We start from the raw sequence: 20,315 nt of genomic DNA, 5'->3' as shown, positions 1-20,315 counted from the left end.
GTTTGGAAAACAATACCATTACCTTTTCCTTGGAATGTTATTATGGACGAAAATCCAATAGTGGACGAAAATCCAAGTTACTACTTCAATCGACGAAAATCGAATGACCACTCTTTTTCTCAACAACAGAGGGAATCAACAAACGATGGACACTGCAAACTGTCTCCAATTTTTAGTACATTTTCATTAGAATTTTACATCACTATGTGCGAAAACACAAAGTTGTACTTCTGCTAAGTGGTCACATTCTAACGGAAGAAAAGAAACATCATAGTTTGAATAGTGTGTAATTCAATTCGTTATTAAACAATTGGTATTTTCATTGCTTTCTGCTTTCTTAAGTTTTCATTTACCCAAAGTGTAATCGAATGTCTAACAGTTGTTTCATAACTCACACTTACTGTACATTTGTCAACTCCGGGTTTAACACATGAGATTAAGTTTGTCGTATCAATTTCGGTATATCAATGTTCAAGAATTGATTTAAATTCTCACTAATCTCATTTCTGTACCAGCTTTTCTAGAAAATTATGAACATGTGATTTAATCTCAGATAAACCGCATTCAACCGAACAAACTATTGTGGGAACACAAATATTAGTGTATATATAATCAATTGATGATGCGCTACTTGGTCTTGTTATAAAGTTGTGAAGATTACTAAAATCATACTGCAGCAAGAGATTGTTAATTTCCAGAAACGAATCTGGTAAATAAATGTTTAGAATAATATTTACAAAATACATCCCGCCTGGGATGTTTGTGGAACAATTATATATATTTAACATTGGTTGTACATCTAAGAGGCCTTTTAAGAGAATGCAATGTTTCAGCGAGATAAATTCATTTGGCCGGCTCTCTTAAATATCAACCGCTCGGAGACTTAATTCTACTTACAACTACCTACATAAAAAAGGGGGTTGGTGAAACAGCAACAATTTCCATGTTGGAGACAATAAGCAGCGTTGGAGAACAAAACAAATTTAGCAAACAACATTAAGCATCACTTGCTCTAGCAGGTTTTAATAGTTTTTATTTTTGTTTCGTTGGTGACATTAAATTATTTTCTCATTCTTTTTACAGGGTTTAATTTTTACTATTTCTCTGACAATTTTTATATAACATTTTATTTTATTTTATTTATTTTTTTTTTTTTTTTTTTTGAGAAAATCTTTGTTTCTACTACCAATGATAGTTCTCATTTTAGTAAATGTTCCACAAACACATGTTTTATTCTGATTGCGTTTAGTTATGCTCTTTGTTGTAACATATAATCTCAAGATTGCGATCAGGGAAAAGATTAATAATAATTTAATGGAAGAAGTTAATCTTCTTTGCAATTTTTTCACATTTGAGTTATAGCAATAGTATTTCTTAGCTTGTTAATTTAATGTTTCAAAGTGAAATCTTTATTACCGAAAGATGCGCTCAGAACATAATTATTTCTTTTGCTGTTCGAGTGGAATTTTGCCACTATTGGAGATTTCTAACGTATAGCATATTTGTTAGTCATTACAACTTAAAGTTACACATTTTCTTTGTCAAGTTAATCTATTTTTTTGTGTACTTTTTTATATTTTAAATTGTATCACCACACACATATTTTATTTTCTAGTCAATAGGCAATAGATTAACCACCTGGTCTTTGGTGCCAACGCAGTAATAAAACAGGTGTCATTTAATGTCAAAATGCCTCCATCATATGGTAGAACCCATGTGAAGAATACTAATTATTATTGTTTAAAAATAAAAAATATATATTGAAAGGCTTCACCAAAAATGCACATGTCATTTGAACGAAAAAGTGGAATTAATTATATTGTGATTTTTAATGCATTACACTGGTACTCAAAATCTCAAATCAATTGTTTGCTGAAAACCTGGCTAAGCCGTTGAAACTTTGTTGATTTTTCTCATTTCTGATATGTGTTGATCATGTGTGCTGCAAAATATGAGTATGCGTGTCGGATGCTTTTTTTTATAGCGACAATATCAAATAGCATCAACATCGCAAGCAATATTTTTGTGAAATTTGTTGCTACATGTTGCCGTTGTTCATTGTTGCTAAACATATTTCGAAGAAATTTTAGCAGGCAAAGCTGCAAATATTCGGTGCTATTGCTAATATGGCGTTAGCAAGCAATATTTTTGTGAAATTTGTTGCTACATGTTGCCGTTGTTCATTGTTGCTAAACATATTTCGAAGAAATTTTAGCAGGCAAAGCTGCAAATATTCGGTGCTATTGCTAATATGGCGTTAGCATTTTAAGCCCTGGCCACGAAAGAAAATTGAAAATGGCGATAGGTGGAAGGTTTAAACAATGGAAAACGTTATCATTGGATGGAGCGGATACTTCGGTTGATGACCAAGTGATATTCAGACCTTCAGAAATTGAAAATATTTCGCCAGAAGTGTGATAAGAAATATTCGAACTAGCTCGATGCTCATAGGGTTTCCGATATCCATGCAATTGTATTTATATATGCCTTTAAAGCCATCTGATATTAACACTCTGCTGATGTAATGTCGTTAGGATCGTACTTATCAGCAGTTTTTAAGAAATTAAGACATTCGTCATACATCTCTAACTTTTTTCCATATTTCTCTAAATACTGCAGCCTGAGCTTCAAGAATATAGATATGCATATCTTCATGTCGGAGAGAAGTGAAGTTGGAATCAAACGTAATAAGAGCATCAGTAGCTCTGATGAAGCAGTCTAGTGGAGTAACCGACATTACGATGAAGATCGAAATTAAATCTGAAAGAAATCGAAAAATTTCTTGTCAAAACAACATGTCCTCAGGAGGAAGAATCACAATGCACGAACTAAAGTTTAGCAAGCCAACGCCGGAAATCTGGGATGGGTTTTCTTAAAATCTGCCAAATTATAAATGTTTGTAAAATTTGGGTCGAAAAATACACCTTATTTTATTGTAACAAAAAGACAATAAAACTCACGGAAATATAAAAAATTGCAAATCAAGCAAGAAAGGAAAAAAGAAACCAAAACTTTCCGAAACTTCCAAAAATGGATGAAAATCCTAAAATTTTTAAATAAATTTGACCAATGTAGGGTGCACGGACTGTAAGATGTACTCCAATTGTCATTTGTAGAGTACTTTTGCAAAAAATTATCGAAAAGAAATTTCATGAAAATATTTAAAATTTATTATTAAAGTTTTCACGCACCCCTCGTTTATTTCACTTTTGGCGCTGCCCTCGTATGTATATTAGGAACAGGTATGTGTGCGTAGCGGTCGAACGATCAACAGAACAGATTACTGCAGTAATGCGTATTTACGCCAACAAATACTATCAATTGCTACACTCTTTAAATTTGAATATTATTATTTTGAGTATTCTTGCAAAGTGATAGGTATTATAATAGTTATTATCCTTGAAGAGAATAACAACAACTATAACGACGCGACGGCGATGTAGGGCGAATGTATGAAGTGAAATTAACATTTTGTTATTTCACAAAAGGAAAATAACACTGTGCTCACTTTTGCGGTGCTCACTTTACTTAAAATAATGACGAAGCTGATGACAATAATTATGTTGGTAGCTGACGGATTCAGTGCGACTTTAGTAAATAAAAAAAACAGTTGCTGTTGCTTGACAAATGAAGAGAACAGGAATTTATTTTTGCTGGAATTGTAGCTCGAGAGACCAATGTCTAATCCGGCTTGAAGCGACCAATGTTTGCGGAGACAATAAATGTAAATAAACCAAGAAAAGGAAAACAAAACAACAGCAGTATCAATCTCTTTATATTAAAATAAAGAAATCAATCCTTTATTGAATAAATATTGTTTGGAAAACAATACCATTACCTTTTCCTTGGAATGTTATTATGGACGAAAATCCAATAGTGGACGAAAATCCAAGTTACTACTTCAATCGACGAAAATCGAATGACCACTCTTTTTCTCAACAACAGAGGGAATCAACAAACGATGGACACTGCAAACTGTCTCCAATTTTTAGTACATTTTCATTAGAATTTTACATCACTATGTGCGAAAACACAAAGTTGTACTTCTGCTAAGTGGTCACATTCTAACGGAAGAAAAGAAACATCATAGTTTGAATAGTGTGTAATTCAATTCGTTATTAAACAATTGGTATTTTCTTGCTTTCTGCTTTCTTAAGTTTTCATTTACCCAAAGTGTAATCGAATGTCTAACATTTGTTTCATAACTCACACTTACTGTACATTTGTCAACTCCGGGTTTAACACATGAGATTAAGTTTGTCGTATCAATTTCGGTATATCAATGTTCAAGAATTGATTTAAATTCTCACTAATCTCATTTCTGTACCAGCTTTTCTAGAAAATTATGAACATGTGATTTAATCTCAGATAAACCACATTCAACCGAACAAACTATTGTGGGAACACAAATATTAGTGTATATATAATCAATTGATGATGCGCTACTTGGTCTTGTTATAAAGTTGTGAAGATTACTAAAATCATACTGCAGCAAGAGATTGTTAATTTCCAGAAACGAATCTGGTAAATAAATGTTTAGAATAATATTTACAAAATACAAGTGGGGTTTTTATGTCTTATTTATAACAACATATATTTAACAGTCTCCCTTGTCCCGCCTGGGATGTTTGTGGAACAATTATATATATTTAACATTGGTTGTACATCTAAGAGGCCTTTTAAGAGAATGCAATGTTTCAGCGAGATAAATTCATTTGGCCGGCTCTCTTAAATATCAACCGCTCGGAGACTTAATTCTACTTACAACTACCTACATAAAAAAGGGGGTTGGTGAAACAGCAACAATTTCCATGTTGGAGACAATCAGCAGCGTTGGAGAACAAAACAAATTTAGCAAACAACATTAAGCATCACTTGCTCTAGCAGGTTTTAATAGTTTTTATTTTTGTTTCGTTGGTGACATTAAATTATTTTCTCATTCTTTTTACAGGGTTTAATTTTTACTATTTCTCTGACAATTTTTATATAACATTTTATTTTATTTTTATTTTTTTTTTTTTTTTTGAGAAAATCTTTGTTTCTACTACCAATGATAGTTCTCATTTTAGTAAATGTTCCACAAACACATGTTTTATTCTGATTGCGTTTAGTTATGCTCTTTGTTGTAACATATAATCTCAAGATTGCGATCAGGGAAAAGTTTAATAATAATTTAATGGAAGAAGTTAATCTTCTTTGCAATTTTTTCACATTTGAGTTATAGCAATAGTATTTCTTAGCTTGTTAATTTAATGTTTCAAAGTGAAATCTTTATTACCGAAAGATGCGCTCAGAACATAATTATTTCTTTTGCTGTTCGAGTGGAATTTTGCCACTATTGGAGATTTCTAACGTATAGCATATTTGTTCGTCATTACAACTTAAAGTTACACATTTTCTTTGTCAAGTTAATCTATTTTTTTGTGTACTTTTTTATATTTTAAATTGTATCACCACACACATATTTTATTTTCTAGTCAATAGGCAATAGATTAACCACCTGGTCTTTGGTGCGTTTAATCTGCTTTATTATAATTTCAATTATTTCCACAATGTGCAGAATTTCTTTAATATTGCCTTTTGATCTATAAAAGTATGAATGTTAAACACCATTGTCTTTTGCAAATTTGGTAAATCTTCTTGTGAATTGACTAGGACTGTACTTTTGGCGGAATGTCCCGCGCGTGTTAAATAGGGTTTTAACAATAGCGCGAGAAGACCTGCTACCGAACTTTTCAACAGTATTACACCGACTGACTTGTTCATGTTTTTTTCCATCGAACATTCCTTCATGATCAATTTACGCTAAAACTGTACATATGCTATCTATCCTTGTCTGTCCTCTAGTTTGACGTTTTCTCCGTTGACAACTGTCTCAGCAGAACTGCTGATTTGGAAATGTCTGGAGAATAACGGTACTTCCTTTCAAGTGTTTTGCTGACGTGCAAAAACGGATGATTTATCTGGATAGTTGATAGTCAGTTTGCCATTCACAATAGTGGCAATTACTCTTCTGTTTGTTTAGAAAGACTGTTAGCAAAAAATATAAAATGACTGATGAAATGAGTTCAAATTCCTAACAAATAATTATCTAATTTTTTTTTTAATTTATTTATTGAAGATATGCTTCTTATGTTAGTGGGGAATACATGTTGCTATTTGATGCAGCATTGTATCTGTTTTTATATTATTCAATTGAATGGCCGTCGTCATCGCCTGCTACGTTTTTGAGGTTTTTTGCGACGGTTAGTAATTGACTCCAGGAATAATTCATTTACTTCATCATTACTTTGAATAATCTTCTGCTTAGACTTCTCACTTTTCCTTACAAACACTTTACTATTAGACACATAAACAGGATGATATCCAACTTGTTTTAGAGATTTTGAGCAATAAATTATATTTATTGTCTCTCTAGTTAGAAAATCATGTAACAAATTGGTTTTGTTTCTTCTCTTCGCGCAATTTAGGTTTTATTGTTTTTAGCTGTTTTTTTTTTTGTAATAAATTTCACTACAAGTTATTTTTTTTTTTTGTGTTTTTCCTTTTAAGGGAGCATCATTTAGGGGCGCATCATTTAGTTCTTCTAAACTACTGTTATAACTGTCTGCTTAATTTTTCATTTGTTTTGTTTTCACATAGTCAGCATATAACATCGTATTCTTCGTTCTTACATAGATACTCGAATTGTTGTTTATCGAGACCTGTGCACCTGCACAATCAATATTATCTCCACCTTCTATTACTTCTAATTTGCAAATGCAATTTGCTTTATTATTTTGAATACTGCGCTTTGGGGCCGGCCATATTTCAACAAATCCAAATATTTTATTGTTCAGATTTTGACCTTACAAATATTAATTTCATGAAAGAGGCACATATATAAATAACACTATGCAACACTGAAAATGCAAACAACTTCTAGTATGCATTTTTTGAAAGTACATATTTAGACTACAAAAACCCTAGTAGGGTTTTGTCCTGTCAGATCCAGTTCGGATTTTATGGCCTCATCTAAACCGGGCTAAATCTACACTTTTTTGCATTAATCAGGCCTTTATCTCAGAAACGAATAGGAATTTGGCCTTGCTGTCTTCGGCAATATTGTAGCCCTAAACTAGTAGAACTTATCTTTTGAACAGACCATATAAGAAAAACTCCACCTAGGTCATCAAAATCTATAAAATATAGACAATTTTACATAATTGCTGAAAATCTGGTCAGTATCGGCTAAACTATTGGGAGTTGAACAAAGTAACCTTTTGCAAAAATCTTCTAAATAAAGTTCTCAAGAATTCTTTAGAACAATCTGAAACTCATTTTGCATCATATCTTTTACAACACGTATTTCAAACACAGTTCACACTAACAGTTTATCACCGCATTTCGAATTTCACTACATTATTGACATTTTTATTAAATCGTTGTTGAAAAATGTGCTGAAAACAGCGACACAGAGGCATTTTACAACAATGACATGTTCTGAAGAGTTGTGTATTATATTCCAGGGAATATTTCTCCAAAAGAAAATAATCAGAAAAAATTAACGGTTTTGGAGATACGGTGCGAAATGTATAAAAATTGTGGAAATTTTGCATCTATTTTGAAATTTGAGGCAATAAATGTAGTTTCCCGAGTTCATTATTTCTCCAAATAATTTATTCTTGTCCTTATCTACAAATTTGCTTCAGAGGTCAGAAGAAGATTCGCATTGGTTTCAGAGATATAGCCCCGAATTTCTTTAAAAACTCAATATTTAACCATGTTTAGATGGGGCCATAAAATCCGAGCTGGATCTGACACAACAAAGCCCAACTAGGGTTTCTTATCGTTTGGGTCTGTACTTTCAAAAAATCCTCAGTTCGAATTGTTTGCACAAGATCACATTAAAAATGTTGCACAGTGTAATTAATATTTAACGGATTTATTAAAATTAAAAATTTTGAATGGTAGTGTACCATAAGATTTCCTATTTTCTTCTATTAGAATAAATATTGCTTTTAGAACTAGTAGATATTATCAAATTCTTAACACTGATTCTCACCGTACGAATTATTCAATGGGCCAACCTATTAATAAAATGTGTGTTGTTTTAATTATTTATGTCGTTGCATAGTGGTGGCACTTACATGGGAAGGTGTAAGAAAAATAGTTCTAGATGATATATCGAACTGAAATTTTTATCACTGGGTCCTGGTAGCCTAAAAACATCCCAACAAAAATATTGCAGTCCTACGTCTAAGTTTTCGCGTGGTTCCCATGTAACGAATCATCCTGTTTACTTTACTGTACCAACGCATCGCTCCACCGAATTTGTGTCGGGTACCGGGAGTTCTTATTGCATAGTAAACCTCCTCGAGGAAAATTGTCAGTGTTGGTCCATGATTTGGTATACTCCTTGTATGACTTATAAGTTAACACATAAACATAAAAAATACCAACTGAATTGCCAGACGCTGAGCTTGCTGTTTGGGGCGAAAAGTAAAATACAATGAAAATGCTGATGTTGCAGTTTGGTGGGAAGAGCATTTTCAAAACAAAAAGTAACATTCACTCTGCCGTCGCAAGTCAACAACATAAGAGCCAGCAACGCTGCTCGCATAACATAATTAAAAATATTGTAGTCGAATAAAATTAACACTTACAAATTAAATAAATCATCAAATAAAAATAAAACACACAACAACCTCTTTTGATGTAACTGGCGCCCAACACTACCCACAAAACCGCCCAACGACAATTTTACTCACCATTTTACAACCATCATCGTGGAGTTTACAAAGCAAAGAAAACAACAACTTGGATTCTACTCAAAAAAGCAAACGTTAACTAACATCTTAAACTTAGTTTAAAAAAAATGTAAGTAGAGTGTTTATTTATAAAAAAATGAGCATAAAAAACATAAATAGCTGTAACTGATAAAAAAAGTGATACTTTTCAATTTGAGTTTCGGTATTTTTGGTTCTGTTGAGGATTTTTCGAACATTGAAAACAAAAAAATGGCAATGACACCGGAACTGTTGAAAGCGGTTGTAGAAACCGCAGTTGCAAACGCGCTCGCTGTACAGGAGCAAAATTAGAAGAGGTTAAGCAAGAATTCCGAAAAGTTCAGATAGCTACGCCTGAAGAAATAGATGACGAGCTTTTGGAATTCGACGAACTCAATTTTTTAGAGAATAGCTCCCTGCTACCGTTCATAGAAAGGGAAATTGCAGGGAGAAATATTAAATTATTGATAGACACGGGAGCGTCCAAAAATTATATGAAACCATTTAATGAATTGAGCAATATTGTACCCGTGAATAAACCATTCCACGTAAAGTCAATTCATGCTCATTTTACAGTGGACAGAAAGTGCATTTTAAATATTTTCGGTACCAACACCACATTTTTTATTACCAAACCTGACAACATTTGACGGTATAATTGGTCTAGATGTACTTTAGCAGACAGATACTGTACTGGACTTAAAAAACAAAAAACTAGTAAATGTGAGTGGTTCCGAAACTAACAAATTTTTTAAATGCCCGGATGTAAATTTTACATGCGTCGGCGACACTGTACTACCCCAGCATATAAAAGAAAAATTCCAAAAAATCTTAGAAAAACGAATGGGAGTATTCGCAGAACCGGATGAAGCTCTGCCATATAACACCAACATGGTTGCAACTATTCGTACAGCGAACGAAGAACCCATTTATTCAAAATTATATCCCTACCCAATGGGAGTATCAGACTTTGTTAATTCTGAAACACAGGCTTTGTTAAGAGACGGTATAATACGACCGTCTCGGTCGCCCTATAATAACCCGGTATGGGTTGTAGATAAAAAAGGGACCGATGAACAAGGAAATACAAAGAAACGTCTAGTAATTGACTTTTGGAAATTAAATGAAAATACAATAGATGACAAGTAGCCAATACCAAACGTGGTTTTCATTCTGGCAAATTTAGGTAAGGCACAGTACTTTACTACTTTAGATTTAAAATCTGGCTTTCACCAGATATTACTTGCTGAAAAAGATAGGGAAAAGACAGCAATCTCGGTAGAGAATGCTAAATATGAATTTTGCAGGCTTCCCTTTGGGTTAAAGAATGCTCCCAGTATCTTCCAAAGAGCCATCGACGATGTGCTCAGAGAACAAATAGGGAAATCGTCTTATGTTTACGTCGATGACGTAATTATCTTCTCCGAAAATATGCATGATCATTTAAAGCATGTAGCTTGGGTCTTGGATAAGTTGTATAAAGCCAATATGAGAGTTTCGCATGAGAAATCACAATTTTTCAAAGAAAGCGTAGAGTATTTAGCAGCGTACGTAAAAATACTTTAAATAACATTTCCAATCGTTTCGTTTCGTATTTTCCATAGGAACAATACAAAACGAAACATAACCCACGTTGGCCGAGCTCGCTGTTTAGTTTTGTTTTGTTTACATTCGTGAGTACGAACAAAACGAAAAGCGAAAAGTACTCAACTCCACAAGAGCAGATAGAAAACGGAATAGTACTAAACACATGTGAATAAATCAAAAACGTTTGGTGGTTGATAAAATTCACTGTGGTATGCTGATGCTAACTTATAGGGTTGTTAAGCAATCACGTGTGTGTGCGTGTGTGTGTCTGAGTGTGTCATTAACAATACGCACGGCAAACGTTTCCCAAAAATACTTGTCGTTTCGGTGGTGAATGAAACAACTCAGCAAAGCATAGTCGAAGTTACATTTCAGCAATCGTACGGTTTCCATCTTTTTACATTGAAAAGTTTGTGTTTTTGTTTTGGTTGTGAGAATGAAACTATTCAGAGAAGCTGAAAAGTTTGTGGCTTTGTGTGATTGGTACGGGAATCGTTTTGTTTGTTTCCGTTCATTGGTATTTAGGCTTCGTAGTCTCGCGAGGAGGCATAAAGACATGCCCTGATAAGGTAAACGCAATTCGTGACTACGAAATGCCGACAACCTTATTCAATGTCAGATCGTTCCTTGGATTAGCAAGCTATTATAGACGTTTCATTAAGGACTTTGCCTCAATAGCAAAGCCTATAAGTGAAATTTTAAAGGGCGATAATGGCAAGGTAAGCGCTGGGCGTTCAAAGAAAATACCTGTCGAATTTAACGAAAAACAGCGGCAAGCATTTGAGAAGCTAAAGGAGATATTGGCCTCTGAAAATGTGTTATTGCAATACCCAGATTACAAGAAACCTTTTGATTTGACAACAGACGCCTCGTCTGCTGGTTTGGGAGCCGTCTTGTCACAAGACGGGAAGCCAATAACCATGATCTCAAGAACTTTAAAAGACAGGGAAAAAAATTTTTGCAACAAACGAAAGAGAACTTCTGGCAATAATGTGGGCTTTGAAGAATCTCAGGAACTATCTATATGGCGAAAAAAATTTAAATATTTTCACAGACCACCAACCTTTGACTTTTGCCGTCTCGGATCGAAATCCGAACGCCAAGATAAAACGCTGGAAAGCATTCCTTGACGAACATAATGCCAAAGTTTTTTATAAGCCTGGAAAAGAGAACTATGTTGCTGATGCTTTGTCTCGACAACACATTCACGCTTTAGATGACGACACACATTCAGATATTGCCACGGTACATAGTGAGTTATCACTTACCTACACTATCGAAAGAACTGAGAAGTCAGTGAACTGCTTTCGGAATCAAATAGTAATAGAGGAAAGTGGAAGTGACTGGGTTAGAACGATCATTATGTTCGGTAAAAAAGACGACATCCTTTGTATATTTCGGACAGAGAAAAACTGATTCAGAGAATATGCGACGTGGTCAAAAGCGATGTAGTCAACGCAATTTTGTGCGAGTTGCCAATATTGGCATTCATTCAACACAAATTAGTGGAGACATTTCCCTCAACTACATTCCGTTACACGGACCGGATAGTGACTGACATTTTCGACAAAAATTAACAAAAGGAAATTGCTGTCTTGGAGCACAAAAGAGCTCATAGAGCCGAACAAGAAAATGTGAAACCAATTTTGCTAGATTATTTTTTCCCCAAAATGACTTGTTAGAAAACGAAGTCGTCTCGAATTGCAAAATCTGTCAAAAAGCAAAATATGACCGACACCCCCAAAAACAAGTTTTAGGGGAAACACCCATTCCTTCGTACACAGGGGAAATGTTGCATATCGATATTATTCAACGGACAAAAAGTATTTTCTCACATGTGTGGTTAAATTTTCTAAGTTCTCTGTCGTTCAAACAATTGCTTCCAGAACAATAATAGATGTAAAAATTGCAATTTTACAGCTTAAGAAAACAAAGACAATGTATTGTGACAGTAAGCCCTCGGAAACTATAAAATCACTTTTAAAAAACCGATTTGGTGTAGAAATTATTAACGCTCCACCTCTTCATAGTTGATCAAATGGACAGGTAGAGAGGTTTCATAGCACCCTGGTAGAAATAGCACGATGTTTAAAGATGGATAGAAATATTGACGACACAGTTGAATTAATATGTCTTGCCGCCATAGAATACAACAGAAGTATTCATTCCGTTACAAACAAACGACCGATTGATGTAAATTATCCTTTGATGTCAGAACACAACACAGACATTAGCGCAAAAATCCAAAATGCTCAGAACGTTCAGTTGGAAAGGTTAAATAAGACAAGGCAAAATAGAATTTTTGAAGTAGGAGAAAAAGTCCTTGTAAAATCAAATCGACGATTAGGAAATAAAATTTCAAATTTGTACACAGAGGAAACTGTCGAAGCTGACTTGGGGACCACAGTCTTAATAAAAGGGAGGGTGGTCATTACAATTTAAGGTAAGTAAAGTTTATTTTGTCTTTTTTTATTATTATGATTTGGACAACGCTACTTCTCGCCGTATCGATATCTGCAAAAATTACCGACTACACTAATTCGAACTACATAAAATTTACGCAAGAAGAGCTCATCGAGTCAGAGCATAGGCAAATAACAATCAATACAAAGACGCAGGAAAAAATAAATGAATTAACAGACGCTGTAAATAATTTAGTAAAGAACACAAAACCAGAACAAATGAATACAGAAAGTTTATATGAATCTTTGATTTCGCGAAATAGAATCATTATTGCCGAGCTTGAAACCCTGATGTTATCTGTTACACTTACAAAAATCGGAATAATTAATCCGGCAATCCTAGACTCCAATGATTTGGAGAAAATTGTAAATGAACACTCTACCAATATTACGGTTACTGACCTTATGGAAGTATCCCAAATAAAAGTTCTATTATATAATAATTTTTTATATTTCATAATTAAATACCCTAAAGTTAAGTTAGTTTGTAAGAGGAATATCATACATCCAGTACAGCACAACAACACCATCCTTAATTTTGCCAATAATAACAACATAGCTGAATGTGGCGGCCAGGTTATACCCATCATAAACTGCAGAGCTACACTTACAACAACATTAGAAATAAGAAACTACAAAATACGACAACTTGCGCTCTACAACTCCACTCAGGGGGTTTCGCACATTGTACCACACGTCCCAGCCATCTCGAATCGTTATCAATTATTGATGACGGCATCATCATCATTAACGACAGAAGGGTTACCATCAATGGCCAACTAGTAACCGGGACGATATTACATTTGATGATGAGGTGATGATCAATAACTCCACATACCGGAACTTAAGAAGTTATTTTAGAAAATCTCCAGCACCGGCCGTGTCAACACTCGTTAACATAACAGGCAATGAAGAAATTTTGAGTTTGCCATATTTGCAAAGGTTAAATACACAGAACCTGCAATACGTTGACGACATGGAAAAACAGTTCATAAATTGGACTGTAATATCCGGAATTGTCATAATAGCATTCTTGATTATATGTTATGTTTTCCTTAAAAACTACCAGAACCATCAAAAGACCAAACGCCGACAAAATCTTCAAGTTGTTATTGATGGTCTCAGGGAGTCCGGGGACGTCCTCCATTTAAACGAGGGAGGAGTTAACACATAAACATAAAAAATACCAACTGAATTGCCTGACGCTGAGCTTGCAGTTTGGTGCGAAAAGTAAAATACAATGAAAATGCTGATGTTGCAGTTTGGTGGGAAGAACATTTTCAAAACAAAAAGTAACACTCACTCTGCCGTCGCAAGTCAACAAGAGCCAGCAACGCTGCTCGCATAACATAATTAAAAATATTGTAGTCGAATAAAATCAACACTTGCAAATTAAATAAATCATCAAATAAATATAAAACTCACAACGACCTCTATTGATGTAACTTATATCTCGATTTATTTCGGCAAATGTTTACCAAATATTCAAACCGAATGAGTTATAATAATGAACTCAGAGTTTAGAACACCATCTTATAAAGAAATGTGATTTCGCTCCACTTTTGACCACAGCCTCCATATATAGTTATCATCCATTTTTCTCTAACAATGTACTTTTGGTTTTCAGTGCAGGGAAAATATCAACGTTCTGGCGTGGTGCAACATTAGGGAGTCCCAAAAAAGAAAAAATATTGAAGTGAATGCTCCCAAAACTTTATATTTTTCAATATCGAGTTTTCAGTGCGGGTTCAAGTTACAATGACAATAAAAATCGCTAATAGCACAAAAACATTACATTGAAAATACATATAAGCAAGGATAACAAAATTACTTAAAAATATTCCAAAAATATAACTACCAAAACCGCTGATGTCCGCAAAAAATCGAAATAGTTTTGAAATCTACAGACCCTTGGCTTCTAGTGGCGATTCTTGTATATGCTTGGAAAGTAATTAAAACTTTAAGGAAATCCATACATCTATATTAAATATTTTCATTTTGACCACTATTATAATCAACATATGCAAATTAGAGGAATTGTTATAAAGAGGAAAATATAGCTTAGGAAATTTACTTAATCACTAACTTAAGTTAAGGCTTGAATAATACTCCTTTTTTTCAGGAACTCGCTTATAATATAACCATTTTTTGTCATTTTACAATATTTTTTTTCTTCAAAATTAGTCAGGTTTGTAAGCCTTTTCCTCCTTAGAGAGCGCAAAGAGTGGCAAAAAAAGTTGAGTTTCGAAAAATTTGGAATGTTTAGAAGCGATTTGCATTTTTAAATTTTTAAACTGATGACATGAATTTTTTTAATTTTATCGTTGGGCGCATCTAATGTGCTTTGTATGTAGATTTTAGCATGGGTTTAGAAGTCATCAAATCTGTTTCTAAATGAGTACTATATGTGCAAGAATTGAGTTTCCACAGAAATCGTATCGGTTGTGTTTGAATTACAAGTTAAATAAAATTGAATTGAAATACTTTTTTTTGAAAAATTTACGCATCAAAATTTCTACTTTAGGAGTAGATTGCTCTAATCCTATGAAGCTTACATTCTCGAGTTATACATGCAAAAACGCGAAATCGCGAGTACTACAATCACAATATAACCTTTTAGACAATTGTAGTTGCGGGTCCAGATTAGAGCAAAAATTCAAAAACCATCTGTTTTTTGCTTTAATATGTCAGCATCTTATTGACGCGGTTAAAGTGAAAATGCGGAAAAATGATACATTGAAGGCTTAATATCTGAAGTGCATTCTTTAACTTTCTCTTTGAGCAATAAGCTGTGCATTGCCTTCTAAAGACAATAATTGGACAATAACAAACAAAAACGAGTTCGTTACAACACATTTTTCCCCAGTTTTTCTACGTTAAAGTGGCCACAGTTTCCGCGCGAATACGTTTTTCTAAAATCCCTCGGTGAATCGTGCTAAAACAGTTCATTTCATCTAAATACATTTCAAGTTTGTGTCCAAGAACAACAGTTCGCTCATTACAGCACTCTAAACATGCGCTTCAACGTACGATAAATTTCAACATAATTGCCCTTTAAATTTTACTAACTTCTTCTCATACTCCATCATGACACGGATAATGTTATGCAGCATCAGGCAAAGAGTGCACGCACGCTCTTTGGGAGCGTACACTTATTCACGTATACAACATGTGGAGAGAACAAAACAATTTAGTCTCAGCTGAGCAGGCAATGAAGAAGGTTGTGTGTCGCTTCTTTTGTTTTTTTGTGTATGCGTCCCCTTAGTGAAATGACTATTAACAACCAAGATCACGCGTATACGTTAACGTGACTACTACAACAACATATATTCTCATTTTTTCTCATCTGCCGTGGTTTAGCAAAGGGATGGCTCGCTCAGAGAGACTAATGCACAAAATATTTTGAGCACCACCGCTATTAAGCATGTTATGTCTCCAATACTAATGCAAACAACGCAATGTGCGTTGGTATGGGTTGCCTGATGCTGATCCCATCAAACCAAATCTCTGATGTCCGACAAATCGGAACAATTTCGGAAGCAAAATCGTTCAGATTTCGTTCCGATTTCTAAACGATTTTTCGTAGGGGAATTCGTTCAGATTTCGTTCCGATTTCTAAACGATTTTTCGTAGGGGAATTCGTTCAGATTTCGTTCCGATTTTGGAGAAAATGTCGGAAGTAAATTTCCCTTCGAATATTCTAATGTTTTTCTTCCGATTTCGGTACGAATTCGGATCGATATGTCGGAAACAAATTTCCCTTCGCACAGCAACCATCTTTTGTATATATCTAACAAGCAACATTTTAGTTTGTTGTCGAAAAACAAAATGTTTGGTTATAAAATTCGCATATACAATTTTTAAATATAAATGCAACATATACTCAACATATTCGTACACAAGGTTTACATTGTTCTACTATAACTACAAAAACATAACAATGAAAATCATTAGATACGTTTGAAATTACGATCTTCCAATAAAAAACAAAAATTTATAATAAAAATTCCAAAATCGTTAAGAAATCTTTACGAAGATTCGGAAGATACATCAGATTTTCATACGACATTATTCCGAAATCGTTCAGAAATCTGTACGAAAATTCGGAGGTAAAATTGGAATTCCGAATTTTCTAAGGATTCCGATTTCGTTCCGAATTCTTACCGAAATCGATTCGATTTCGCTCCGACATTTCGTTCCGAAATTATGTCAACCACTACATACAACTTTCGTTAAGATATCGTTACGATTTCGGATCCGAAATCGGAGGTATCGTCCGAATTTTGTTCCGATTTCGTTACGATGTCGGTACGATTAGTTTGCTGGGATGTTATGTACGCGATCCCTACGAAAAGGGAGGTCGCTCTCTCGTACGGCATGGGAAAGAAAGTGAGGCGTGGGAACTTTCGAATGTTTACTTTCCTCTACAATGTTGCTAACTCAATGTGGCTTCAATGTCGATTTTGTATAGTATCGGTATAGTTCTGTGCATTTTAATCAATCGAAATCGAAATATTTTTAGTAGTAATTCTTAACAGGCAGCTAACTCAATTTAAAACCTTGCAAATTTCAATGATCCCGCCTTGCACATAGAAGGCCATCGATTCCATTCATCACCGACTTCTGTTAATGTAATGTTAGTATTTGTGTGTGTTGAGTATTGTTTTGAAAAATATAAGAACTGTTTTTTAAATCACGTTTATACAAGATCCGGCAGAGTTTAATGCGTTCTCAATTGCATATTTAATATAAATCGTATCTCAGATCAACAGTAAACATATCTTTAGAAACAATCATAATAGATATTCTACTGATTTATCATTATCATTTTAGTACACATAGAATTGTTTTCGAATTATTCATTTTTTCATTACACATGCCTTATACAAACACAAAAGCTTCGTTCCAGAACTAAAAAGTTTTTACACATTTAACACATTTTGAAAATTTTCCCCGAAAAGCGTTCCCGTACACCAAAAAAGTTGCAAAATGTTCACTTCTCTTTGAACAAAAATGGCGCTGAATGGCTTTCTCTCTAGAAACTTTTTACACGACAAATTTGAGCGAGCAAAAATGTGCAACATGTTTGCCGGCTTTCGATTCGCTGACACGCCGACTTTGACATTTGTTCCAGATTTTTTGACGTTTCTGCCATTTTTCCGTTCCCGTATATTTTGGAAAAATGTGTGCGTTGAACTCATTTTTGACAGTTTTCTCTTTTGAACATTTTATCATTAAAAAAGTACTGGAACGAAGCTATTATGTGTTGTATTATATTATGTTGTATTATATTGTATTTATGTGTCCGGCGATCGGCCTGTACTAAATGTTAAATTACTGTATCTTATACAAATATCTTAAACCCAAATACAATTCTATGAATGCCTAATTTATCAGTTATTAAAACATTTTATATGTATATGTTTTGTCTTTTACAGGTCCGATTAACCGTACTGACGGCACCCAAACTTAGCCCGGAGCTTTTAGAGATCAAAAAGATATTGGGCCTAACACTTATTAAATTCGAAGATGCTATTATAGAATTCGATAAATTCTCCGATAGACATCACTTCGAAACACTTGACATATACCTGAAGGCCGTGAAAGTACACTTTGTGAACCAGTTAAAATGGCATGCAGCATCTATTCTAGGAAGCGTAGATTTTTTGGGAAATCCACTTGGCTTTGCAAATGACTTATCCGAGGGTGTATCGGGTTTAATATTTGAGGGTTCAGTCAAGAGTTTAGTAAAAAACGTAACACATGGTATTTCGAATTCTACAGCAAAATTAACGGAGACTATTTCTGATAGCCTGGGAAGAGTCGTATTGGATGAGAGGGATAATGAAACAAGACAAAAAATACTTGAAGTGAGTTACCCAACAACAGGAGGACACCTAGCAGCGGGCTTAAAAGGATTTGGATTCGGCTTACTTGGTGGAGTTACTAGTATTGTTCGTCACACATATGTCGGTGCCCAAGCTGATGGATTTCCAGGATTCTTGAGTGGTCTGGGTAAAGGCCTGGTTGGCACTGTAACGAAACCTTTGATTGGTGTTCTCGATTTAGCTTCCGAAACTGCAAGCGCTGTTAGAGAAACTAGTAGAGGTTCACATCATTACCTACCTGATCGCAAACGGCTACCGAGATGTGTAACAGGTGCACCAGGTGGTCTTTTACCAAATTACTCGTTTAGGCAAAGTAAAGGACAGCAATACTTGTATATCATTAACCGCAGAAATTTTACTGAGAAATTGATATTTTATGAACCAAATCTTTGTAATGACAGGGAGGCTAAATTAAGACTTTTGGTTTCAACTGAATTCATTCGTATTTTTTCAAGATGTGAGGAAGATCCTGCTATCATGATTGAGTGTCACTTAAGTGAAGTCTTATCTTGTCACCCACTTACTACCACCACAAGCACAGCAAATTCTACAAAAATTGTTCCAATTTACTACATAGAAATATCAACAAACCTACCAAAAGTTACACGCCCACGCGTACGTTGTCAAAATGAAGAAATCGCAGAAAGAGCATCTAGATGCGTAAGTATTAAACACACATTCAGTATCACAAAAAATCTTATTGTATTCTTAAGTAGTCTATTAAGTAGTTCATGCGCTCAAACCAATTGTTGAATCCCTTTTTCCACTCCGATTACGACACCTCACAAAGCAAGGTTTTTAAAAGCTTTTACAGCATCTTCTGGCGACGAATTGACACCGCTTTTTTTCTTGATGTGCTGGAATCAAATTAAATCAATGGATTCCCAGTCAGGTCTGTACGGCGGATGACCCATCAATTTCACGCTTTGTCGGATTAAACAGGCGCTATTGAATCCATGTGTGAGAGCTCGCATTGTCATGATGCAAAATGATTCGTCTTCTCTTGTTCGTTTTTCGAATTTCTCAGGAGACTTCAGGCAAACAAATTGTAGTGTACCACTCAAAATTGACCTCCTACATTTCTCAGGTCTTATAGTCTATACAAGTTCAGTTTTGCCGAATAAGCGGGCGACCATTTGCTTCGAAGTGTTTCTTACATGAACAACTTTCGTTAGATTTGGCTCGCTTTCAAAGACCCAGACCCAGACGATTCCTGTTTTGTTTCGGCCTCCTAAACATAGATCCAAGATTCGTCTGGCGACGAATTGACACCGCTTTTTTTCTTGATATGCTGGAACCAAATTAAATCAATGGATTCCCAGTCAGGGGTGTACGGCGGATGACCCATCAATTTCACGTTTTGTCGGATTAAACAGGCGCTATTGAATCCATGTGTGGGAGCTCGCATTGTCATGATGCAAAATGATTCGTCTTCTCTTGTTCGTTTTTCGAATTTCTCAGGAGACTTCAGGCAAACAAATTGTAGTGTACCACTCAAAATAGATCTCCTAAATTTCTCAGGTCTTATAGTCTATACAAGTTCAGTTTTGCCGAATAAGCAGGCGACCATTTGCTTCGAAGTGTTTCTTACATGAGCAACTTTCGTTAGA

General features: G+C 34.6%; 1 protein-coding gene across 2 annotated transcripts in view; it reads left to right on the top strand.

Annotated features, from left to right (window-relative positions):
• The window catches only part of Vps13D (vacuolar protein sorting 13D), a 672,569-nt gene that overhangs the window by 590,122 nt on the left and 62,132 nt on the right, over positions 1-20,315 (top strand). For both annotated transcript variants that reach the window (XM_073982994.1, XM_073982993.1), the window contains exon 18: positions 18,256-19,365. In XM_073982994.1, coding sequence (XP_073839095.1) covers positions 18,256-19,365 — 1,110 coding nt within the window. The remainder of the gene's footprint in view (positions 1-18,255; positions 19,366-20,315) is intronic.

Source organism: Musca autumnalis, unplaced genomic scaffold, assembly GCF_047663935.1.
Source record: "Musca autumnalis isolate F117 unplaced genomic scaffold, ASM4766393v1 scaffold_4, whole genome shotgun sequence".
Lineage (NCBI taxonomy): Eukaryota > Metazoa > Arthropoda > Insecta > Diptera > Muscidae > Musca > Musca autumnalis.
The sequence above is the reverse complement of the archived record's forward strand: the minus strand, read 5'-3'. Positions and strand labels throughout refer to the sequence as shown.